This window comes from Papio anubis, chromosome 11, assembly GCF_008728515.1.
Source record: "Papio anubis isolate 15944 chromosome 11, Panubis1.0, whole genome shotgun sequence".
Taxonomy (NCBI): Eukaryota; Metazoa; Chordata; class Mammalia; order Primates; family Cercopithecidae; genus Papio; species Papio anubis.
This window is the reverse complement of record NC_044986.1, coordinates 13913475-13939560: the sequence shown is the minus strand read 5'-3', so window position 1 is coordinate 13939560 and position 26086 is coordinate 13913475. Positions and strand designations below refer to the sequence as shown.

Genomic DNA, 26086 nt, shown 5'->3' with positions numbered 1-26086 from the left:
CTATAACAAATTGCTACAAACTAAGTGGGTTAAAACATCGCACATTTAGTATCTTATCGTTCCGTATCTTACCATTCCGGAGATTGGAAGTCAGACACAGTCTCAGTGAGTTAGGGCATCAGCAGGGCTGTGTTCCCTCTGGGGGCTCCGGGAAGAATCCTTCCTGGCCTGCATGCCTTGGCTCGCGGCCCCTTCCCGTCTTTCAAGCCAGCAATGGCTGGTGAGTCTTTGTCACATTGTATCACTCTGACAATGGCTGCTCTTCCTTCCTCTTCCACATTTTAGGACCCTTTTGGTGACAGTGGGCCCACCTGGATAATCCAGGATAATGTCCCTATTATTATCCATAATTTCATCCACAAACTTAATGCTCATTTGCCATGGAACCTAATGTACTCACAGGTTCTAGGGATTAGGGCATCCCTGAGGGTGTTATCCTGCCCACCATAGTCTCCCTGCCGTATTCTGGAAGCTGAGGAAATAGGATTGAGGAGGAAAGTGAGCCCAGGCAGTAGCTGGAGAGTCTGCACCCTTGGCTTGGAGCTGCCTCCAAGTGGCTCACCTTTCCCACTGCCTCTACCCCCACCACAGCTGCCCCATCACTAACAGATCTCCTCCAACCCCTGTTCTTTTCCTAAATGTTGGTCAAAATGGTCATTAAGTAAAGCAGCATTTTTCCACATCCCTACCCTTGACTTACTTTTTCTTTTGAAAGTACCCAGGCTAGAGTGCCGTGGCATGATCATAGCTCACTGTAGCCTCGAACTTCTGGGTCCAAGCAATCCTGTGCACCACCATGCCCAGCTACTTATTTTATTATTTTTAGTAGAGACGGAGTCTTGCTATGTTGCCTAGGCCGGTCTGAACTCCTGGGCTCAAACAAATCCTCCCATCTTGGCTTCCCAAAGTGCTGGGATTATAGGCATGAGCTACCACACCTGGCCCCAACCCTTGACATTTTAGAGCCAACCATTCTTTGTTCCAGGGGGCTGTCCTGTGCACAGCACAATGTTTAACCACATCCTTGGCCTGTACCCACTAGCTGCCAGTAGCACCTCTCCACCCAGTGGTGACAATTAAAAATGTCTCCAGACATTGCCAAATGTTCCCTGGGAGGCCATCGCTGGGGTTGGGAACCACTGAAGTAATGCCTTTGATGTCTGTCTTCCCTGCTAGCAACACTGCGTCTGGCACCTGCAGAGGGCTCGCCGCTTAATCGGTGCTCAACACATATTGGTTGAACGAATCAGTGAACCTATGTTAACTTTCTTAATGAATAAATCTATAAGTGTGCGTGTATAAAATAGACTCCTGGTTTCCATAGACTGGCTGCCTGAGAATCACTCGGGGATCCTTGTAAGAAGTTCCATTCCTGGGGTCCAGTCACAGAGGATTGGGGTGCAGCCTAGCAATCTGTATTGTCAAGAGTGCTTCATCAGTTCCCCCAAAAACTTAAACATATATACCATATAATCCAGCAATTTCCCTCCTGAGTATATACCCAAAAGAATGGAAAGCAGGGACTCGAACAGATACTTGTATGCAAATATCCATAGCAGTGTTATTCGTAATAGCTAAAAGGTAGAAACAGCCCACATGTCTATCCCCAAATGAACGATAAACAAAAGGTTGTATATCCGTACAACAGAATATTATGCAACCTTCAAAACGAGTGAAGTTCTGACACGTGCTGCAACATGGGCGAAGCTCGAGGACATTACGCTAAGTGAAAGAACAGACACAAAAGAACATGAATTGTAGGATTCCCTTATGCGAAGTATCTAGAGTAGTCACAATCATAGACATGGAGCATAGAAGGGAGGTTGCCAGGGGCTGGGAGGAAGGAGCGAACGGGAGTTAATGTTTAATGGGTTCAGAGTTTCAGTTTGGGATGATGAAAAAGTCCTGGAGACGGAAGGTGGTGATGGTTCCACAGCAATGGGAACGTCCTTAATGCCGCTGACTCATTCACCTAAATAATGGTTAAACTGGTACATTTTATGTTATGCCACAGCAATGGGAACGTCCTTAATGCCGCTGACTCATTCACCTAAATAATGGTTAAACTGGTACATTTTATGTTATGCATATTTTGCCGCATGCAAAAAATGGTGCTTCATGCCTGCAGGTCTGAGAATCAGTAGTGTGTGAGGGGAATGAGGAGCAGGGGATAGACCTATCGAGTTCTAATGACCCTCCCAGGCCTCACAGCTGCTGGGATGGGAATGTCTGACTCTGCTCAGCTAGGGTTTAGGCTGATTTCTTGAGAGGGTGGCCGTTCTCTGGGCGTGCATAGAACCTCTAGGCTGCCTGAATGAGAGCTGCGGCTGGATGAAGATTGACTCATCTGGAGGCCACATGTGCCGTCCCCCGGGCAGCTGCTGCCCAGCTCCGGCTGCTTCTTGCCATGTCAGGTGCCTGGCTGTGTGAGAGACGTCCAAGATCTGGATTTCGATGTGAAGTCTCCTCATTTTTATTTATTGCAATATTTTGGGGGGAACAGGTGGTGTTTGGTTGCATGGAATGTTCTTTAGTGGTGATTTCTGAGATTTTGGTGCACCCGTCACCTGAACTGTGTACACTGTAGCTAGTGTGTAGTCTTTTATCCCTCACCTCCCTCCCACCCTTCCCCCAAGTCCCCAGCGTCCATTATATCATTCTTAGGCCTTTGTGTCCTCATCTGGGAATCTCCTAATTTTTCAATGTTGGCAACCGGTTCAGTGAACAAGCAAGCAGACAAACAAGCCACCTAAGGGACACACTGGCGACCCTGCGGGCCTCTGGTCCAGCCTGCTGCTTTTCTGGGAGCTCACAGGCTGCGGCCCCAACTAGATCCTTGCTTCTGCTCCCGTTATGGCTGCCGCATCACTCCTGAAGTCTGACAGCAGCTTTCTCTTTGATCCTCTGAGAATTTCTCTTGTGTTCAGGGCACCCAAAATGGTGGTTTACAGACAGAACAGCAAGAGCAAGAGCCCAGGGTCTGGATTCTGCTCAGGCTGGGATCTTGGCTCTGCCATTTATGAGCCACGGGGCCATAAGTGACTTGCTTCCTTTCCCCCATGCTTCAATTTCCTCATCTGTCAACTGGGTATGTAATAGTTCCAGCCGGCCGGATGCAGTGGCTCATGCCTATAATCCCAGCACTTTGGAGGGCCAAGGCGGGCGGATCACTTGAGGTCAGGAGTTTGAGACCAACCTGGCCAGCATGGTAAAACCCTGTCTCTACTGAAAATATGAAAAATTAGCTGGGCGTGGTGGTGCATATCTGTATTCCCAGCTACTTGGGAGACTGAGGCAGGAGAATCGCATGAACCCGGGAGGCAGAGGTTGCAGTGAATTGAGATCGCACCACTGCACTCCATCCTGGGTGACAGACTGAGACTCTGTCTCAAAAAAAAGAAACAAAAAAAGTTCCTGCCTTGTAGAGTAAGGGTGAAGCCTGCAGGTGAGGGGCTTGGCCCCGGGCAGGGCCAGTACAGGGCTGAGCAGTATGCACGTGTATGTTTATGTGTGCATGAAATGTGTGGGCACTTATGTGTGTGGCCCCCATTGGCGGAAAGAGTGAGTGTGTTGTGGGTCGAGCCACCAGCAGGCCCAGTGATTTCTTCCTCAAAGAGTTATTCTGAGGATTAAACAAGGTCATGTACAGATGGAGCCTCACCACGGCAGGTGCCCAATATGCATTCCTTCTGTCCCCCAGAGTGTGAGACCTTGGCCGTCTGTGGAGATTTGAGAGGAGGACGCTGGGGCTGGTTGGAGAGGAGGGAGTTGGGTTGAAGATGCGATAAGAGGAGAGGAGAGAGATGGACTCCTCCCCATCAGCACCCTCTCCTGCTTCCTGGCCACCAGGAGCGGAGTTCTGGTCCCGTTCTCAGAGGCAGGTGCACTGGCTAATCAGGGCCATGACCTTAGCTTTCCAGGATAGCTTGGATGACAGTTAAGAAGCCCCGGTTCTGTGCCTAGTTTTAAACACACGCTACCTTGTTATCCCTCCTTTCAGCTTTGGGAGGAAGGCCTTACTGTCTCCAGTTCACGGACAAGGACTCAGAGACGGTGGGTTCTGGTCCAGGCTTGCCTGGGCAGCAGGGGACGGCCACAGGGCCAGAGCAAGGTGGAGGACGGGTTGGGCTGGTCTGGGGAGGGCTGGAGCTGAGTGCCACTGGGCTCCCCTGGGTTTGTTGGTGTGCAGACGGGGCCTTGTCCTGCCCAGCCGACTCCTGGGAGGGTGAGAGAATGGAGGGGCTGCGTACCCACCCGGAACAAGCAGATGAGCTACATAAAATCCTGATAACCAAGGGGCACAAAGGTCTCCATGACCTGTGGTGAGTCACGGACAGATGGTGGCTAAGGACCACTGTAAGGGCGGAGGGTGGGTGACAGCACCTCGGTCCCTGGGAGCCTTCCAGCCACATGGCACAGCAGTGCCTCCAGGTCCAAGGCCCAGACGCTGGTGGGCTCAGGGACACTCAGGCCCAGAGCTGCACCCCATCGCTGTTTGCACCTGTGCTTCCTGACACCTGTCCACCATCCGTTGGACCAGGAGTGCGAGGATGATGGGAACACCTGTGTGTGCCTCATGTGGTTCTGCACGTTACACATGTCTGTGCATTACATGTGTTCATTACTAGTGCGCATTCATTGTGTGTGTGCATTACATGCTTGTGTGTGCATGTTCATTACGTCCATGTGCTCAGTATTCGTATACACTGGGGAGGACGTGAGGCAGGGCCCCTCAGGAGTCCCTCCTTCCTTCTAGCCTCAGAGACTTTGGGGTTTGTGAGGAGGGAGAAGAAGGGGGTACTTGACAAATGGAAACTGAAGTCCTTTTCCCCCAACATCTGGCCTCCAGCTGGGGAAGGAGATTCTCCACAGAAAGCGAGAGGACAAAATGAGGGCCATGAGGGGCCATGGGCACCTGCCTGTGCCTCCGCCCCACGGGGATGTCCCAAGCTAAAGGGGACGTTCAGACATGGCAGACTTGGCCCCTGCTGTGGGAAGGCTGTGGTCTGGTGTGGGGGAACAGCAGTGGGGGATGCCTGGTGTGGGTGGAGTGCAGGGGAGCCCCGGGCCTCAGTGCTGGGGGATTGGAGTCGGGCAGGACTATATGGGAGACTGAGGCTCAGAGCCCACCTGGGAGGAAGAGTGTGTGTGTTGGGGAGTGTGGTGTGTGTGTATGTGTATGTCTTGGGCTGGGGGTGTGTCACTGGCTTGATCTACAGCCGTCCCTGTCTTTCAGCCCAGGAGGCTGGTGGGCAGGCTCACTGCAGGGGCCCCGCAGGCTCTGGAGCCTCAGTCTGGAATCTTTTTCCCCATCTCTACAGGGGGCGGAGGAAAGCGCAAAGGGAAAAGCAAGAAGTGGAAGGAAATCCTGAAGTTCCCTCACATTAGCCAGTGTGAAGACCTCCGAAGGACCATAGGTAAGCTGTCCTGCCTGGGAGCCGTGGGGGGAGCGAGGAGCAGGTGAACCGCCAAGCCATCTGTGCATTGAGGTAAACGGGTGAGCTGCCAGGCCGTCTGTGCAGGGGGGCAAATGCCAATCAGTGGGCACAGCATCGTGCTTCCAGGTAGGGGCTCCAGGCTGACCTCTTTGCTAATCGACATAAACAGCCAACCAGTATTCACTGAATATATGGCATGTGCCGGGCAGAGTGACCTCCTCCCAGTTACGCTTTGAGGCAGGTGCTATTATTTAATATTTCACTTCACCTTTCAGATGGGGAAACTGAGGCACAGAGTGGTTCTGTGACTGGCCCAAAGTCACACAGCTGGTGGGAGGGCAGTGGAGGTGGGCCAGGCCCAGCACAGAGCCCCCTCTTGTAACTTCTCCTCTTTCTTCCTGGAGCCTGTGGGTCCTGCCCTCAGGAGGCAGCCCGGGCTTTGGGAGCTGAGAGCGGGGTGAGGTGGGGCTCTCCTTTCCACCTGCTGGGGATGCCAGTGCTCCTGAGGAGCCACTGGGCTCGGTGGCACAGCTTAGGCCCCTGTATCCAGCACACACACACCAGGCACCTCTAAGAGCAGCCAACCAAGTGGGTCTGTGCCTGGTCCCATGCAGGACACAGCTGTGGTGAGGAGGCCTGGGTGCCTGGGCGAGAGCGCCCAGGGGGCAGGCATGTTGTGAGGCCTTACTCCAGAGTGTTTGGGGCCCTGGCCCTTCTGCCCTCTGTGCCCTGAGTGGGTCCTTCCCTGTCACCGCGTGAGGGCTCCCCATCCGCTTATTATTGTCAGAGGTCATGGACATACTGAACACGTTTAAGAAGACTCAAGTCCACTGAAGGCTGGGCATGGGGTCGCGCCGCCCAGAACTCCATAGGCCCACCTTTTCTGGGGCCTTCTGCCCAGGGCCAGGGGTGAGCTGCCCCGTGCCTGCCCTGGAATTCAAGGCCACGTGTAGCCATTTATTCAGCTTTTCTAAATGGCCTCTTCATGGCCTGGCCCCACCAGTTTCCAGGGCCAGGGGGACTTACCTGCCACCCCCAGGCTTGCTCCGTCCCAGCCCCGGGCCACTCAGTCCACACTCCACGTTGATAGGTGATAGGAAGCCATCTGTGCCCCGCCCCACAAAGGCAGACATGAGCAGGTGAAGCAAGGCGGGATCCTGAAGGGTCAGGAAACATCCTCAAGACCCACCTTCCATCCCTAAAACCCCAGGCACATCAGAATCCCCACGGTGTCCTCCGGCCGAGAGTGGGGCTGGCCTGAGGGATCGGGCGCTCTGGGTCCAGGCAGACATGGGTTCAGATCCTGCCCTCTCTACTGGCCACATGGCAAGTTAATTTACCCTGCTGAGCCTGTTTCCTCAGCTGTAACACTGACTGTGAACCCAGTCACTGGGTGGTAGAGTGGGTCAGATGAGACCATGTGTGTAAAGGGCTTAGCTGGTGCCCTCCTCGGGAGACCAGGGGCCCACGCTCCTCTGCACGCTGGTGTGCTTTCTGGAGTTCCCACAGACACCACGGTGCCCTGGATGTCATGTGCACCCTTGATGCTTTTCTGCTGGGGGCACTCGGGGTCAGGTGGAAGAGAAGAGGGGTTGTGTTTCTGGGGCTGGAGCTTACTGGGGAGGATTTGACCACTGAGACTTTATGGGGAGCCTTCAGAGAGGGGAGCCAGGGAGAACCCCTCGGGTGACTGGCCATTTCCTCCTGGGGGTCCATTTTGTTCTTCATGCTAATTTTGGCTCATAGAGAACAGGGCCTGGGGTGGGACTGGGGAGGAGACCTTAGTTGCCATGGTGGCATCTCACCCATGTGTGCCCAGCGAGTACCCCCTTTCTGGTGAGCCGAGCCTTCTCTGTCATGTTCATCCTGGGTGTGCTGGCTGCCCAGAAAGCCATTCCTGGATGCTGGGCCCAGCTTCTCCCAACTGAGGGATGTCACCTCACAACCCATTCACGGTGGCCCCAGGGAACGTCTTGCACTCATCCTCAGGGCCACAGAGCTGCTCGGAGAGACCTTTCTGGGGTGTTGAGTTGGAGGTGAGAGCTTACAACAGGAGGAAAGCATCTCCAAGGGGAGCACTGTGAGAAGCGGGCACCTCTGCACAGCCACGCTCACCTGGCAGGGTGGTGCTTCCCGGCCCTGGCTAAACTGTCTGCAGGTGGTGATGCCAGGAGGGCTGTGGGGCACAGCCAGATATGAAGGCCAGTTCCTCAGAGAAGCCTCTTTTGACTTCAGAATTTAAATGAGCTCCAGGCCAGAGTCTCTCAGAGCACAGAAGGGTCCTCTTCTGCCAGAGCACCTTTCCTCAGTGTCTTGTTTGCCCCACAAGTGTGAAAGGCTCTCTGGGGAGGAACTGGATATTTGAAATTCACCACTGGGGAATAAGAGTGAAGCTCCGCCTCAAAAAACAAAAAACAAAAAAAACAAAAAACCTCCTTCCCCCTGCAGAAAAGCTTGTTCTCTCTAGCCAGAGACCCTGGAAAGGGGCAGCCAAGCCCAGCTGAGCTAGGAGCTGCTGGCACAGCTGGCTACTGTAGAGCTGCCACATTTCTGCTACAGTTCCTGCCAGCAACGCAGACACCGACTTTCTGCTTTTTTTTTTTTTTCTGGAGATGGAGTCTTGCTCTGTCACTCAGGCTGGAGTGCAGTGGCTTGATCTTGGCTCACTGCAACCTCTGCCTCCTAGGTTCAAGCAATTCTCCTGCCTCAGCCTCCCTAGTAGCTGGGATTACAGGCACGTGCCACCACGCCCGGGTAATGTTTGTAGTTTTGGTAGAGACGGGGTTTTGCCATGTTGGTCAGGCTGGTCTCAAACTCCTGGCCTCAGGTGATCAGCCCGCCTTGGCCTCTCAGAGTGTTGGGATTACAGGTGTGAGCCACTGCGCCCCCTTTTCCTCCTTCATGTAACCTGTGTCTTAGCATGGGCTGCTATAACAAATTCCCACAGACTAGGTGGCTTAAACAACAGACATTTATCTCTCTTTGTTCTGGAGGTGGGGAAGTCCAAGATGAAAATGCCGGCAGATCTGGTGTCCTACGAGGGCCCAGTTTTTCCTGTTTATAGTTGGCTGTCTTCTTGTATCCTTGCATGGTGGGGAGTGGGAGAAAGAGAGGGCGGGGGAGAGAGCGCTCTTGTCTCTTTTTATAAGAGCACTAATCCTATTCGTGATGGCTCCAGCCTCATGACCAAATCACCTCCCAAAGGCCTTACCTCCAAATAACATCATGCTGGGGGTTAAGTTCCAACATGTCTGTTTCAGGGAGGACACAGCCATTCAGTCCATAGTCTAGGACTAGGTTCAGTGCAAACCTAGTCCTGGATTCAAACAGCTAGCGCACCCTGGCTTTCCGCTTCTCCCCTGAGATACAGCTTCTCATACTTTGAGATGAACTAGCCCTGCCAAGGCCTGGTGCACCTCCCAGCGCCCTCCTTCCAAATTAAGACTCTCAGATCTAGGATGGGCGTGATGGCTCATGCCTATAATCCCAGCACTTTGGGAGGCCGAAGCAGACGGATTACGTGAGGTCAGGAGTTAGAGACCAGCCTGGCCAACATGGGGAGACCCTGCCTCTACTAAATATCCAAAAAATAGCCGGGCATGGTGACGGGTGCCTATAATCCCAGCTACTCAGGAGGCTGAGGCAGGAAAATTGCTTCAGCCTGGGAGGTGGAGGTGGCAGTGAGCTGAGATTGCACCACTACACTCCAGCCTGGGCGACAAGAGCAACACTCCATCTCAAAAAAAAAAAAAAAGACTCTGAGATTTCCTCCCTCTAGGCCTCCTCCCCATGAGCTCCCAGGTGTTGTCCTGGGAGCACCTGAGTGTCCCTCAGCTTCTAGTCTGCCTGGTCCCACCTCGTTCACTTCCGCTGTGGGGGACCTGGGAGCACAGGATTGGGCTCTGAGCTTTTCTCCGTCCATGGACCACTCCCCCACCATGGGCCCCAGCCCCGTCTGTCCTTCCAGGTCCATAAACTGGCCTCTTGGCAGGGCCCAATCCCCTGGGATGGTGTGAGGAACGTGCGTGCTGGCGTGTGGAAATGGATTCTTCTGTTCTGCCGGAGGGTATTGAAAAGGCTCTGTGTGTGAGTGCCGTGGGAGAGAGGCCTGGGAAGGGCAGGAAGACTGACATGAGCCATGGGGCTGCAGCTCGTGGCCACGGGGCCAGGGTCTGGGCCTTCCCACTGTTTACAGTCCGTCGCTGAGGTGTTTGTCCAGTCTCTGCTGGGGTCCTGCTGGAAGGCTTTTTAAAATAAAATTCTCATTTCTTTCCTAGACCAATACACAAACCGAACAGCGGCCAATACCGCATTTATTTTTCTTGTGGACACATGAGCTCACTTTCTGAAGTTCTTTGGGAGGATGTCCTGGGGCAGGCTTTTTGCCAAGGTGACAGGGCCCCTTTGGGGTGTGAGGTGGTGCCATGAGAAGGCTCCTGATCAGAGCTGAGGACAGAACCCATGAGGACCCCAGGATGCTGCCATCTCTGGATGGCCCCAAACAGTGGTCTGTTAAAGCCCTGGCCTTCTGCCTTCAGCCCTGCCCTGGACGGCCACAGACCATCTCCACCTAGCAGCCAGCGTGATTTTTGAAAAATGAAAACTGCACCCTGTGAAATCATTCTTCTGTTGAAACCACCTGAACAGCTCTCCATCCCACTCAGTAAAACCCAAACTCCTCACTGTGGCTTGTAAGCACTTTGCCCTAAGGTGAAGCCTGTAGACCCCTTATCAGAAGAATGCTTTTATATATAAAATAGAATACATAGGGTTACAGAGGAAACTGATCCTTTTTAAGTATGCTTACCACATACTTCTAAAATGTATGATACAGAAATAGATGTGCTTCTTTGTTAACACTTTAAATTATAAGGTCTAACTGTGGGTCTAATAGCTATTGTAATTTTGATTTATTTATTTATTTATTTCTATTTATTTATTTTGCCACAGGGTTTGACTCTGTCACTCAGGCTGGAGTGCAGTGGCGTGATCTTGACTCAGTGCAACCTCTGCTTCCTGGGCTCAAACTATCCTCCCACCTCAGCCTCCTGAGTAGCTGGGACTACAAATGTGCACTACCACACCCAGCTAATTTTTGTATTTTTTGTAGATATGCACTACCACACCCAGCTAATTTTTGTATTTGTTGTAGTTATGGGATTTTGCCATGTTGCCCAGGCTGGTCTCAAACTCCTGAGCTCAAGTGATCCTCCCTCCTCGGCCTTGCGAAGTGTTGGGATTATAGGCGTGAGCTACTGTACCTGGCCAGCTATTGTAATTTTGAACTTGTCATGAACCTGAGTGAGCTTTCAGATATCCGCAACAATTGATAGGAATGGATCTTTGATTTCTGTCAGTGACAAGTCCTGGGCACTGCTGACATTATTGTAGTTGTTGTCTACATTCATAATTGAAGGAAGTGCAAATTTTCAGTTAGAGGTTGGTGAAAAGAAAGATGACATTTCTCTCCACCCCAGTCCATGGACTCCCTAAATCCTATCCGTGGTCCTTTTGGCAGTACCCTCCCTGTGCTGCCCTACATGAGCTGGCCCTCACTTTCATCTTGGATCCCTCCCTCCTCCTCCATTCACAAGCTGTTCTCCCTTTTGTCCTTTGAATACCACACTCTTGTCTCCAGCCCGGAGCCTTTGCACCTGCTGTTCTCTCTACCTGGAATGTTCTTCCTCACACTTTTTCTTCCAGGGGACTTTAAGGTCTCAGTCCAAATATCATCTCCATAGAGAAGCCTTCTAAAAAGAAACCATACCCTCCCTCTAATTGCATCCTTTCCCATAGTGCTGTTTATTTAATGTTCTTACCCATAACTCCGTCTGAAGTCATCTTTTCGTTTACTTGTGTATTTTCTGTCTCCCACACTGGACTAGATGTTCTATGTTAATAGCAACTGTGTCTTGCCTGGTTCACTATGAGAACAGTGTCTGGCACATAATAGGGGTTCATTAATACTGGGTGAATGAAGGAATGAATGAGGTGAAATATTTGAAGTTAGAGCTCTTTGAATGGCATAAACCTGGGAGGCGGAGCTTGCAGTGAGCTGAGATCCAGCCACTGCACTCCAGCCTGGGCAACAGAGTGAGACTCCGTCTCAAAAAAAAAAAAAGAAAAGAAAAGAAATTAGAGCTCTTTTTTAAAAATTGGTGACATGTGTTTGCTGTACCCAAATTTAACCTTAGCCAGTAGCCTACACTTAAAGTAATTAAAGTCTGGCCCTAGGAGGCACTGTAGGAAGCATCTGCTGTAACCCCCCGGCCATCCTCACCATTCGGATGAGGCAGCTCGGCGCAATACGTGACTCAACCACAGTCTCACAGCCACTGAGTGGGGAGGGGAAGCCGGTGGCTCCTGGGCCAGGTTGGTTTCCTCTGAAGCTGTAGTCGGAGTCATGATCACGGTGATGTCAGATTTTCACAGAATCCTTAGCTCAGGGGGCTGGAGGACATCTTGTCCACCACCCATTGGTGGTGGAGTAAACAGGCTTGAAGGGGAGAATGACCCTCCCAGGACAGCCGGGTCCCTGGTCTGGAGTGACACCTTGCAACTCCCCGTAAGCATATTGCTGCATAAACATGTGGGCAGGGCCCCAGCCGGTACTCAAAGCAGGGCGACTTCTTAGGCGCTCAAAGGGGTGGACATTTCTATCTCTATTGTATCTCGTAAGTGTGTGTGGTGAGCTCCCCTGCTTATTCAATGCATATTTAGTGAGCCCTGAAGACGTGCTGTCCACGGGGGAGCTGAGCCGATCGCTACTCTCCTGGAGCTCATTCACCAGTGAGCGTGGGAGACCGACTGAAATTAAGATGAGATGACAAATCAAGAAAGTTCCATAAGGGTCTGGAGCAGTTTGCTGAGCTGCAGAACCATGGCAAAGGTCTGCACCCACTTCCCTGGAGGAAGTGGCATCCCTCCTGGCCTCCTAAGGGATCTCTCTGACAGCTCCCTGAGGGCCTGGACCACGGTCTCTCCATCTGGGCGTCTCCATTGCTGTAGCAGCATGAGTGGGTGGATGGATGTTGCCTTCTCTTCAACCTAGAAGCCAGGACTGTGAGTGGCAGCCATGAGCATTGAACAGATTCCTAGGCCAGGTGCAGTGGCGCAGGCCTGGAACCCCAGTGCTTTGAGGGGCGGAGGCAGGAGGATTGCTCAAACCCAGGAGTCTAAGGCCACAGTGAGCTCTGAATGTGCTGCTGCGCACCACTTCAGCCTGGGTGACAGAGCGAGAACCTCTAAAAGAAAAAAATAGAGAAGAGAGAGATTCCTTGCCACATATCTCTGCTTCCAGTGTGAGCCCCAGGTATGAACTAACAGATTTTCAACAGAACTGGCAGAGGGCAGACAGACCGGGAGAGGAGGAAGGGGTTCTCTAACGTCTGCTCGCTGAAACATCAAATAGTGACTTTATTAGTTAATGGGATAATTGTTCATGGGAGATCATTAGAGAGCCTAAACCAAAGAAGTTCTTAGGATGTCCGAAACTTGGAAGGCTGGAACGTCATCACAAAGATAAAAGATTGTTGAGGTCTGCAAATATTTCTCAGTGACGCAGAAAGGTCTGTTGGGCAAAAGTGTGGCATTTTTATTTATTTAGCTCAGGCTCATTGCGTACTTTATTCTTTCATTAAAAAAAGTCTGAGGGGGCTTGAGTGAAAGAGTTGATTATTCTACTGTTTGGCAATATTTCTGTAGGAACTGTCCAAAAGCTATATAATAAATCAAGGCCCCCTCCCCACCCCGCAACAGGACTGATGTTTATGAGGAGGCTGTTCACAGAAAGTAGCTGCTGCGTCTGGCATGCCACAGCGGTGCCCCGAACCCTCGCAGACAGACAGGGGAGATTGAGTTGCCTTGTGGGAGAGCCTCTTGCCAAAGCCTTAACTGTTTCCAGGAGCAGAAGCCCCAGGCTGTGGGGGATTCCTAGAGGAAAATGTAGAATCTTTTAACATGGGGGGAAAAAAAACCATCTTCATAGTGTGAAGATTTCCTTGAAGTAGCCTAGTTCTTGGTTATTCACCCAACATTGCCTGCCTGCCTTGCCCTGCCTGCCTTGCCTCTCTCCCGCTCTCTGTCTCTCTCTCTTTCTTTCTTTCTTTCCTCCTCTCTTTCTTTATCTTTCTCTGATGTATATTTTTTGAGACAGAATCCCACTATGTTGACCAGACAGGGCTCAAGCAGTGTTCCTATCTCAATCTTTTGAGTAGCTGAGACTGCAGGTGTGAGCCACTGTGCCCAACTGCCTTGTTCTTTTTTTTTTTTTTTTTTTTTTGAGACAGAGTGTCACCCTGTCACCCAGGCTGGAGTGCAGTGGCGCAATCTCAGCTCACTGCAACCTCCACCTCCAGGGTTCAAGAAATTCTCCTGCCTCAGTCTCCTGAGTATCTGGGACTACAGGCGCCCACCACCATGCCTAGCTAATTTTGTATTTTTGATAGAGACAGGGTTACACCATGTTGGCCAGGCTGGTCTTGAACTCCTGACCTCATGTGATCCACCTGCCTTGGCTTCCCAAAGTGCTGGGATTACAGGTGTGAGCCACCATGTCCAGCCTGCCCATGTTCTTTAAACCAGACACTGGCTGATGGATACTTGTTAAGCTCCTCCTCTGTGCTAGGCATTGCTGCAGTCGCCGGAGCTGTGTCACAGGCCACCCTTGTCCAGCAGCGAGGGCTCATGGAAGGATCTCCGTCACTGTCATCAAGATCAAGTGGTGGTGCTGCTGCTCCCAGCCCTGTGACTTTGAGCAAATAGCTTACTTTCTCTGGTTTGCAGTTTCTTTGTGTATAAACTGGAGACGCTAACACCAACCTGGTAGAGCCTCTGGGAGGGCCAGCAGAGTGTCGCACACAGGCCATCGTTGTCATCAGCATCATCATTGTCATCGTCATCCTCACGGTGGTAGTGGTTTGAGGGCAGAGGCTGAGGACCCTTTGAGAGGGTTTTGGAGTTTCCCAGAGAAGCTGAATCGGCTACACATGATGAATGAGGCCAGCTGCTTTTGTGCTGAGGTGAAGTGGGTTCAGTGTCCCAAAGACTGCTGCCTTGGAGTCATCAGAATCCTCCTCTTCCTGGAGCACTGCCTGAGCTTCCTCTTCTTGGAAGCCTGCCCTGATTCCTGCAGTCCTCAGCCTTCCTTCCTCCCCGTGGCTCCACAGTTTGCCCAGGGAAGCTGGAAGCATCCCACTCTGCCCAGGCCCCTGCTCTGCCTGGCGTGTTTCCTTGAAAGGACATGTGTTATCTAGAAGCCTGCAGCCCCGAGTCCTAACAATGGTTATCCCCAGGGAAGGCGTGAAAGTCAGAGGGGACATTGGCTTTATCTGTAAGGTCGTTTTTTTCTGTCTTCCCACGAATAGTACTCAGTAACAAACCAACTGCATTTTAGTTGGGCAGTGCTCCCACCCACCCTCCAGATCCCTTCCAGCTAAAACCCTTCCCCCTTCCCTCCATGTGTTTCTCAGTTCCCCGTTTTGTTTGTTGGATTGTTCCACTGCCCCTCCTCCTCACCCTACCACCCTTGGATCGTAATGTAAAATTATTTTACCATGTCAATAAATTATTAAAAATACAGGTACTTTGACCTCTTTCTAAAAAAAAAAAAAAAAAGAACGAATTGGCATGTTCTTTGTCTAATTAAAAATCAAATGAATAAAGACTAGATACCCTGCCTGATTCCATGATGGGCAGAGGGAATGGTGACACTGTTTCCCCCTTTCCTTGTTAGCTTTGTGCCTCATGATGTGCCTGGGGTCCCTGAGAGGATGATCAGAGTCTCACACATCTTGGTGACCCAGTCCCCTTCAGGCCTGCCTGGCTGGCACGTGAGCTCTTGATTTCATCGTCAGGGAGACCAAGTCTCTCTGCAGACGTCATCGCTGTCCTTGGGGTGATAAGGGCGCGTCATGTCTGTCGTTCTGCCACCTAGCTGTGCTCTGATAAGGTACAGCATCTGCTTGTCCTTGGAGGGCGAAATAAATTTAGATGTGTCGGGTTTGGAACATCAGGTGACCTGTCCGTAGCTGGAGCTCTCAGGAGGGGAGGGGGGCCCCGCTATCTTTGGGGTGTTAGTCTCACCTCCCCACTATGGCCGGAAGCTCCTTGAAGGAGAAGGCACGAGCTCAGGTGCATGTGAGATACTCAGGGATGCTATCAGTGGGTTTCTTGTTTGGACAGTCTTAGAATGGAGTGGGGGCAGGGATTTTACAGATCACCTGGAGTTGTGGTTTTCAGAGACTGCTCTGCAGGGAGAGTGTGTGATCCAGACCAGGCTTTTGCCCAATCGGGCTTTATTTTACCTTTTATATTGGGGCTTCCATATCAGATTTCATTCTAGGGCTAAATTTGAGTTTGAAACCCACTGTTCTAGGCCAGATCTCCCATTTTCCAGGTAAGTGAACTGAATCCCAGAGAAACAAGTAACTTGCCAAGGTCTCCCCATGATTTGACTCCAAGGCAGGCTCTCTCCCCTACCGCGTTAGTTTTTCCTGAGGAACATCAGGCGACCTGTCCGCAGCTGGAGCTCTCAGGAGGGCTGAGAGCCCTCCTGGTGGCTTAAGCAGCAGCAGTTTATTGTCTCACAGTTCTGGAGGCTGGAAGTCCAAGATCAGGGTGTCAGCAGGTTTGGTTTGTTCTGAAGGCTGGGAGGGAGAAGCTGTTCCAGGCCTCTCCCGTGGCTTCTGGGGGTTTGCTGTCATTCTTTGGTGTTCCGTGGCTGTAGACTCATCAGCCCTATCCCTGTCTTCATCTTCACTCGGTCTTCTACCTGTGTGAATGTCTGTCTCTAAGTTTCCCTGTACCTCCTCTTTTTTTCTTTTTTTTGAGACGGAGTTTTGCTCTTGTTGCCCAGGCTGGAGTGTGGTGGCACAATCTCAGCTAACTGCAACCTCCACCTCCTGGGTTCAAGCAATTCTCCTGCCTCGGCCTCCCGAGTAGCTAGGATTAAAGGCACCCGCCACCACGCCCAGCTAATGTTTTTAATATTTTTAGTAGAGACAGGGTTTCACCAGGTTGCCAGGCTGGTTTTGAACTCCTGACCTCAGGTGATCCACCCACCTTGGCCTCCCATAGTGTTGGGATTACAGGCATGAGCCACCACACCTGGCCAAGTTTCCCCTTTTTCTTGAGGACACCAGTCATATTGGATTAGGGCCCACCCTAATGACCTCATTTTAACTCGATTATCTCCGTAGCGACCCTCTTTCCAAATAAGGTCACGTTCTGAGGTAATGGGGATTAGGACTTCATTGTATCTTCTTTAGGGGATCCAGTTGAACCCATAACATATTCACCTGCTCATGTGGTCTGGTGGAGCTAAAGGTAGAGGGGTCGGGGATCCTGATTCCCACCGGGTCTGAGGGTGGGCACTCCTCTCCCGAGCCTGGCGAGGACTTAGCCCCCTGCAATCCCAGGCTGCTCACTTACCCAGTGGCCACAGGAATGTCTGTGGGAGGAGCAATTGTTTTTCAGGTCATGTTGCAGCTTTTTCAATCTCCCTGTTTGTTATTGGTTTAGTCATAGCAATTGGTAAATTACTTTGCTAAAAAACACAGAAAATTATAAGGAAAGAAAGTCACCCCTAATTTTACATCTCAGATCGAGCCGTAGTTAACACCTTCATGTAATTTCTTCTAGCTTTTTTCCCCATCCATATACATGTGGTTTTGTTTCGTACCTCTTTTCTTAACATAATATCAAAAATATTTTCCCTTGTCATTAAAATCTTCATAAATGTGATGTACATTTTTCCATTCGATGCATATTTATTGAGTGTCAGGCATGGTAGATACATCAGTGAGCAAAGCGCAAAACTTCCCATCTCATGGGCTGCCCTCCTTCAGGTGAAATGACACACTGGGCCATTGGGAGCTCACCTAGTACCTTCAACCCAGCATCCAGCCGGGCCCCCGGTCTCTCCCCACCTGAGGCTTACTTCCTGTTGGTGAATTCTTCCTTTAAGTGATCTTGGAAATAAGCCCTTGCCTGTGAACCCAGAATAAATGTGATTTGTGAAGTTCTCCTAACTATCACATGTATATATTGTACTATTTGGTTTTTTTCCACCTAGTTTTTGCCATTACAATTAATGTTCAGATGAACATCTTTGTACTTCATTGTGACACTTTGATCTGTGGCTCAAAGGGAAGAAAGTCCACTGTCTTTTTGAAAGCCAGAACACAGCAGCCTGTACAGTACTGTTTGCTTCCTCTGGAATGTTCTGTTCATTTCCAGCTTTGCACTTGCATCCACAGACACCATTAACCTGAAGTGTGATGGGGATGGACAAAGTGGGTGATGTTTGGTGAGCGGCCTCCTCCTGGCTTGCCTGCCTCGATTCACTGCAGTCAGCAGGTGTGAGATGGATTTTTCTGTCTATTTTAAGGCCCTCACTGAAAATGGGAAAAACAAGCTCGTTTGTACGGGGGACCTCAAGCCAACACAAGAACCCAGCCGCCCTGCAGCAGCCTGAGCGTGACAGTGTTCTGCCCCATAAAGAGATGCTAGGAAAACACTTTTAATGGTCTCTGCCTAGACTCTATTTACGGAATTTATTTCCCAGAGCTCAGGCTGTTCAGCAGTACCTTGGCAGCAGGGCCCAGCAAAGCTGCATCTCCTGTCTCCCCTCCACGTCTGCCTGGGTGTATTAAACCCCCTTGTTCTGAACACCCCAGAGCTAGTAACCGAAAGGCAGGAGTAGGGGGTTGCAGGGAAGAAAAGCCATGGGTCGTAGGATATTTGGGGCCAGTATAAACTTCCAAATTAAAAAACAAAAACTAGCTAGGCTCGGTGGCTCACTCCTGTAATCCCAGCACTTTGGCAGGCAGAGGCATGTGGATCACTTAAGCTCAGAGTTCAAGATCAGCCTGGGCAACATGGCGAAACCTCATCTCTACTAAAAATACAAAAAATTAGCCAGGCTTGGCAGTGTGAGCCTGTAGTCCCAGCTACTTGGGAGGTTGAGGCAGGAGAATTGCATGAGCCAGGGAGGCAGAGGTTGCAGTGAGCTGAGATCACACCATTGCACTCCAGCCTGGGCGATGGGAGTGAAACTCTGTCTCTATTAAACAAAAACAAAACCAACAACCGAAGAACAATACAAAATTACCCTGCAAAGAGCTAGGGGCATGAGCTACTGCTGGCTGCTAGCTGTGGCCCCTTCTAGCCAGTGGTAGAAAGGAAGATGTAAAAATCCTGAAGCATTTTGAGTACTGCTTTTTTTTTTTCCTGTTTGACAATTGATGCTGAACCATCTTTAAAGGTTTTTTTGTTTGTTTTGTTTGTTTGTTTGTTTTTGAGACAGAGTCTCACTCTGTCACCCATTCTGGAGTGCAGTGGTACAGTCTCACTCACTGCAACCCCCACCTCCCGGTTTCAAGTGATTCTTGTGCCTCAGCCTCCCAAGTAGCTGGGATTACAGGCATGCACCACCACGCCCCACTAAATTTTGTATTTTTAATAGAGATGAGGCTTTGCCATATTGGCCAGGCTGGTCTTGAACTCTTGGCCTCAAGTAATCTGCCCACCTCAGCCTCCCAAAGTGCTAGGATTACAGGTGTGAGCCACCATGCCCAGCTCCAAAACTTACCTTTTAATTCCTTTTCTCATTACAAAAATAATATATGTCCATGGTTGAAATTTCCAAAACAATTTTATTTTATTTTATTTATTTATTTATTTATTTATTTATTTATTTATTTTTATTTATTTATTTTTTTGAGATGGAGTCTCACTCTGTCACCCAGGCTGGAGTGCAGTGGTGCGATCTCAACTCACTGCAACCTCCACCTCCCAGGTTCAAGCGATTGTCTGCCTCAGCCTCCTGAGTAGCTGGGATTACAGGCGCCCGCCACCACGCCCAGCTAATTTTTTTGGTATTTTTAGTAGAGACAAGGTTTCACCATCTTGGCCAGGCTGGTCTTGAACTCCTGACCTTGTGATCCACCCGCCTCAGCCTCCCAAAGTGCTGGGATTACAGGCGTGAGCCACCGCGCCCGACTCCAAAACAATTTTAAAAGGGCAAAATAAAAACTGCCAATGAGCTAAGGATAAGCACCATTAACACTTTGGTCTGTTGCCCTTTCGTTGTTTGTTCTGCTTCTAGGGAGAGAATTGTACCAGCCTCGGCTATCATCTTCCTTGCCCAGACGTCAGATATCATTTAAAATGGAAACCTGTGGTTATAGACTCCCACCTCGACTGGGAGGCAGAAGACCCAGGTTTTTGTGTTACCTCTTGGTCCTGGGGCCTTGGGAAAGCCACTTAACCTTGATTTGCTCATCTTTAAAATGGGGACTCAGTATTCCTCACCTTAGCAGATGATGGAGTGGCCAAAGGTGTTACTGGAAGGAGTGCTTTGCAAAGTCCTGTACAAACTACTGGCCAGTTTTGATGTGGACATGTGAGCTTTTGGTTGGACAAATGGTCAGAGTACTTTTCCTGTCTTCCTGGGGGAACTGTGACCCTTTCTTGTAAAGCTGTTCTGTCTCTGATCCTGGTGAACCTCAGCAGCTTCCTCCAGCTGCCCAGAGCTGCCCCTCCCCTCTGCCCTGCCATGTGGCACCTGGTGCAGTGCAGCGTCCAGTCCCTCTCCAGGTCCAGTTGCCTCGGCCTCCACCATATCTCCTAGTCTGCCCCTCTTGCCCCATCTCCACCATTTCCACTTGTCCCTTGTCCCTGCCTGAACTTGTGTCAGCTCCTTGCTCCCTCCAGGCACACCCACTTCCAACCAAGCTCCGCGCAGCAGCGAGGAGGCTCTTTCTGAAATGTCAGTCTGCCCTCACCACCACCTGCTTCAGTAGCTTTCCACTACTATCAGGACAGAGTCCAGAGGTCTTGCTGAAGCTGACCAGGCCCGGCCTCTCCGCCCTTGCTGGCAGCTTCGGCTTCACCCCTGCCACTCATCTCCTGACTTAGCCATTCCTTCATGTTTCTTCTTTTCTCCAGGTCTTTGCCTAGGCTTTTCCCTCTGCAGGATGCACTTCCCTAACCCTGCTTGGTAATCAACTCAACCTTAGTCCCCTGCTTCATAGGTCACCTCCTCCAGGAAGTCTTCCCTGGTGACCTCACCTGGTCAGGGTTTGCTCCCCACCCTCATGCTGCCACTGGCCCCACTGTGGTTGTCTGATGACTCACCTTTGTCTTCTATTTGGCCATGGGCTCTGCGAGAGTACAGCCTGGGTCTGCCTGACTCTGTTTTGCCGGCACCCAGCATGAGTGTCTACCCTGTACCAGGCACTTGTAGAATCTTGTTTAGATATTTTGTTCTCCCCTGGAGATGGAGAAACACTCAATCTTCCCAAGTGCTAGACTGATTGCTGGTGGCTCTTATTTTTCTCTCTGAGTTCTCTTAAGAGTCCTGGAAACGTGGACTGAGAACAGCTGTCGCATGTCAGTTCCGAAGTAGCTGCTTTTATCAGAAACGGTTCAGAGAGATTCCCAGTTGCACGTCCTGCCAAGGGCAGTGACCCCACTTTTCTCTCCCCTTGCAGGCCCCCATCCGACCTCAAGGGGAGGTGTGGGAGAGTTATGGGGAGCACGTCCCACTGGCGCAGCCGCCACGTCAGCCCTCTCTGGCTGCCGGAGTCCGACTGGTCGGGCAGAGACGGGCACAGGCACGACTCTGCTAAAGGCCTTGGCTGAGCCCAGCTTGGGGCAGAGTAAGCCACTGAGAATGGCTTTGCCAAAAGACTCCGTCATCAGGCTTGGGTGTTCACAGCCTTGGAGTGCTGAGCAGCTGGAACACTGTCCTGAGGCATGTGGCGGGTCAGCTGGGACAAAGCCATTGAGCTGCTAAACCAAACCGGCGCTGCTAGATTGGGACAGAGACAGCCGTGAGGAACATGAGCTCCAGTGTCAGAGGGACCTGGGTTTCATGCAGGCTATGTTCCTTACTGGTTGTGACTTTGAGCAAGTGATTAGATTTCCCTGAACCTCAGTTTCCTTACCTGCAAAATGGGAACCGGAGTGTTGAAGGCTTAAGTGAAGACCTGCATGGGGAGGGCCGTGTAGGGTCTGGCCTGCAGCAAGTGTTCATGAAGCAGCCAGCCGCTTTCCCGTCTTCCTCTTCCTCCTCACAGCCATTCTTCATCGTGGTTGTCATCAGCTGTCCCGTGCAGTGCAGAGCTTTGCTGCTTGGTTCCGCCTGCTTGGTGGTTGCCAGGTCCCGCCGGCTTAAGTTTATCTGTTCGTTCATTCATTCATTTATCTGTTAAGCCCTTCTTCCTTCTTCCGGGCCAGGGAGCCAGGGTGCTGCCAGGTGGTGGGGAGCGGCTTTCAGAAGTGGCTCTTGGCAGCGTAGGCTGGGCTACATTTATGGCCTTTATGTAACCCCTTTTCCCTGAGCCCCATTCCTGCCCCTTGGATCTTTATTCACTGACTCTCGGCAGACTTAGAGGTCCTGAAAGGCACCCCCCCAACGCCCTCATCTCATTCATCCCTCTGCCTCCGGGCAGGAGGGTCCTCAGCCATCGCAGACATGTGGGGTAACAGCCAATCCCAGCCATGAGCCCCTATTTAGCTTTTACCCTGGGCGAGATCCTGTGGAGAGTCCCATTGCGGGGCTGGGGGAGGGATGTGGGATCATCCTTAGGAAGCTCTTCCTAGTTGGGAAGACAGCAGAAGGCCAACACGTGATACTGGGTGACAGCCCTGTGCAAGTGTGCAAGGCGGGTGGCTGCCATGGTCTGTCCTCAGTACCAAGAGCCCAGGGGACGGGTTGGGGAAGGGAGACAGAGACGTCTGTGTGGGAGGGAAGGTGCCAAGTGAATAGATGAGAGAGACAGAGAGAGAGAGGACACTTTTGGGTCAGGAGGTTCAGCATTATCCAACCAGCAAACATTTCCTGGATGCTTACTGTGGGCCAGGCACCGGGCTATGTGCCTTACAGACACACACTCATCCAATCACTACAAAGCCCTGTGGGGCAGGTGCTGCCTTCCCCACCCCTATTTTAGGGATGAGGATGCAGACACTCAGAGAGGTTAGTCAGTTGCTCACAGGCACAGAGCTCTGAAGCAAGTGGAGCCTGGATTCACACCTGGGCCTGAGTCGAGGCCATGCTGGCTGTGGATTTCCTCCATATTGGCTATGGCTTCCCTGTGGATGTGGAACAATATAGGCCCGTTTGGGAGAGGAGGTGTATACTGCTGTGGTGGGCTCTATGCAGAGGTCATGAGGCAGAAGGTCAGGGAAGGCTGGGTCGGGCCAGGCACACCAGCCATGCCTCCTGTCTGAAAGGTGAAGTCCTTGCCCCGCAGACAGTAGGAAGCCAGTGAATGTTCATCTCTGATAGCCCCTGCCTACAATCATCCTCAGGGTGAGAGCAGAGAGCAAAGGGAAGCCACGGACAGAGCAGGCTGGGCTTCCGGGCTATATGAGATGCAGTTCCTCCTTCTCCACATTCTTCTTATTAACCCACTGTGTACAGTGTTTCTCAAGTATCTGGCCCGGGACCTGGGATGTACCATAAACAGCCTCCGCTTCTGATGACGGTAACGCTAAGGCTGCAGTAACGCCACAGGAGGCAGGAGCGGCTGGAGCTTCTCTCTCCCACAGTGTCAGGCCAGAGCAGGTTTTTCTTTTTCTTTTTTTGGGGGGAGGAGGTAACAAATCCTTTATTTATTTTGTATTTTTATTTTTTGGCCTATGCAGCAGTTTTATTTTCAGTGTTTTTATTTATTTATTTTTTAATTATACTTTAAGTTCTAGGGTACATGTGCACAACGTGCAGGTTTGTTACATATATATACATGTGCCATGTTGGTGTGCTGCACCTGTTAACTCGTCATTTACATTAGGTATATCTCCTAATGCTATCCCTCCCCACCACCCACCCCACAACAGGCCCCAGTGTGTGATGTTCCCCTTCCTCTGTCCAAGTGTTCTCATTGTTCAGTTCCCACCTATGAGTGAGAACATGCAGTGTTTGGTTTTCTGTCCTTGTGATAGTTCAGAGTAGGTTTTTCTTTGTGACACCCGGTCACAGGATGCCTTTCAGCACCACCTGTCAGAGCTCTCCAAGCCGGCAGCTCTTCCCGCTGCCCACCTGTCTCATCCCTGCTCTTTTTGGGGATAGTTTCTCGCTCCCCTGCTGTCTGTCCTCTCTTTCCCCTCCCCCTGCAGGGCCTTTTGGAAGGTGGCAGATGGGCATGACACTGGCCGTCTCTTTGCCTGTGCTGTATGTGGGGCCGTCCAGCCCGAGAGATCAGCTCAGGCGTATTCCAGGCTCGGCATGTGTTGGTGAGGAGTTATCATGACCTGAGCTGATGGGGGTCAGAGCCACCCGGGATTCTTTTGGCGATTTCACGGATGTGTTGCCGCCGCGTGCTGCCGCCGCTGCCGCTGCCGCAAGCGTGCCGCCGCGCCTGCGTCGCTTGCCGCGCCTGCAGTTTGAATGCGATTTTTGAATTCGATCTGCAGAGCTGATTGATCCTGTGTCTGCTACCTCCTGCCTCTCAGCCTCCCAAGTAGCTGGGACTACAGACACCCGCCACCACTTGCAGTAATTTTGTGTTTTTTGTAGAGATGGGGTTTCACCATGTTAGCCAGGATGGTCTCAATCTCCTGACCTCATGATCCACCCTCCTCAGCGTCCCAAAGTGCTGGGATTACAGGTGTGAGCCACCGCGCCCAGACACAAGACTCACTTTCTTGGGGGTTGGCGGGTCAGCAGGTTTTGTGCTCATTTGGCTTTAGCATGAGAGGAATGGTTCTGAGCCCCGCATTCCAGCTGCAGTGTTAACTTCCTACTCATCCGTTACCTGGATTCCTGTTTCCCACAGAGGCTTCCCAGCCACACCTGGTAGAAACTTCAGAATTCTCCCATGGGTTGGATCTGTCCCCTCTTCTCCATCCTTGGTACTTGTCTTCCTTCATGGACTGGTGCAGTAGTCTCTCCGTTGGTCTTCTGTTTCTAGCTGGTATCTTTTTTCTTTGTTCCCATTTAATATGACCTTCTTGCTTGCTGTTCTTAGCACTCAGAAAGTTCTTGACTTCTCTAAAGTCATCAAAGTTGACACTCCTAGCAGCTATCAAGGGTCTGTCCACTGCCTATGGTTCCTTCACCATATCCTTCCCCTTCACCCCACCCTGCCAGCAGACTTCAGGCCCTTGGGGAAAGCCAGCAACATGGTGAGTAATAGCACGTTTTTCAAGCTATGGTGTCAAATCTCTGCCCTTCTGTTTAGGAGCTGTTTGACTTCTTTTCTTAACCTCTCTGAGCTGCATAAACAGAAAAAACAGATTTTCTTCTTGCTTCTAGGTCTTTGCTACAGCTGCATCCTCTATCCTCTCCACCTGGCCAAGCCTTACCTCCAATGTCAGTGGATCCCTGCCCCAAATAACCACCCACCCCTCCCCCAAGGCCCTAGAGCACTCCACATGTGTCCCCACCAAACCTTCCCAAGGAACCCTTGCCGTGGGGAGCAGGACTGGGCTTCAGGAGTCTGTTTCCTAGAAGGTGTGTGCGCCTCCTCCACCTTTGTAAGCCTAGCCCCTGTTACAGTGCCTGGGCTCTGCGGGAGCCCAGAAGTGTGTACAAAACCAGTGAGCAAGCAAGGGAGTCAGTGAAGAAGGGGAAGGAGGAATGAACGATGAGGCAGCATCGCCGCAGCCGGGCCGAGGACAGGTCCTCTGGAGCATGTCCGTGCAGCCCTAGGGGCAGCGCCTCCCTGGAGCAGGTGTAGCTCACCCCCTAGCCTGGCAGCCCTGTCTTCACACCTCCACAGTCTACAGGGTTTCGGCATTTGCTTCAGTTATTTACTGACCATGATCTCCTAAGTCAGATTTATCATTTACTGGGTCAGGAAAGAAAAAGCCCCATGGGGCCAAGTTTATAGAAGAGAAACATGACTAGTAAGCGAGGGAACTTGGATTTGGACCCAGGTCTGTCGACTCCCAATCCTGAACTCTTAGCCACTATGCTATATGGCAATTGATCAATTGATGGAATGCCATCAGAGAGGGCTGGCTGACTGGCTCCTGGGCCTCCCAGGAGGACCTTACAGGGACTGGAGTCCTCCCTGCTCACTGGGTCCCCCAGGCCCCGGCAGAGGCAACGGGAGAAACCAGTTGATCAGAAAGCTGAACTGATAGAGCCGGCCTTTCTTGTTAGTTTCTCCCAACAGTGGTCCCCTCTGAGGACAGAGCTGGACAGGCCTCCTCTCAGGCCCAGGTGGAGGGCATTGGATAGAATCTTCCTCCTAGGAACAGAAGGAAGTAAGTCTTATGGAGATTAGACTGATTTGCTATGTTTTGAGTTCATTTTCTCCAGCAGTCGAGGTGTGGCTGGCACCTGGCTTATCTGAGGAGGGCCTGGGCTCGTGCACTGTGTTGCCTCTTGGCCTTCCAGAAGAATCTGCAGGGATTCTCTCTTATTGATGGGACACAGATTGTCCTCAGCCTGGCATTCATGAAACACCACAGTATTTCGTGTATGTGTGTGTGCAGTGTGTGTGTGTGCAGTGTGTGTGCGTGCGCACATGCAAGTTTGTATGTGTCCCTGTACGTTTGCAAGTATGTGTGGGTTTGTGTGTGTGTGCGCGTGCACATGCGTGTGTGTGTGTACGCCCATCACCAGACTGTATGTATCCTGAAGGCAAGGTGTTGGCTGTCAGCTGACTCTGACTTGGAGACAAGGCTGGGAC

At 51.3% G+C, this 26086-nt stretch overlaps 1 protein-coding gene across 6 annotated transcripts in view; it reads left to right on the top strand.

Moving 5' to 3' along the window:
• GRK5 (G protein-coupled receptor kinase 5) overlaps positions 1 to 26086 on the top strand; it is a 251195-nt gene that overhangs the window by 114141 nt on the left and 110968 nt on the right. For all 6 annotated transcript variants that reach the window (XR_002524477.2, XR_002524476.2, XM_021943740.2 and 3 more), the window contains exon 2: positions 5322 to 5417. Coding sequence is in view for 2 of the 6 variants with exons in the window: in XM_021943740.2 (XP_021799432.1) it covers positions 5322 to 5417 (96 nt within the window). In the remaining 4 variants the exon portion in view is untranslated. The remainder of the gene's footprint in view (positions 1 to 5321; positions 5418 to 26086) is intronic.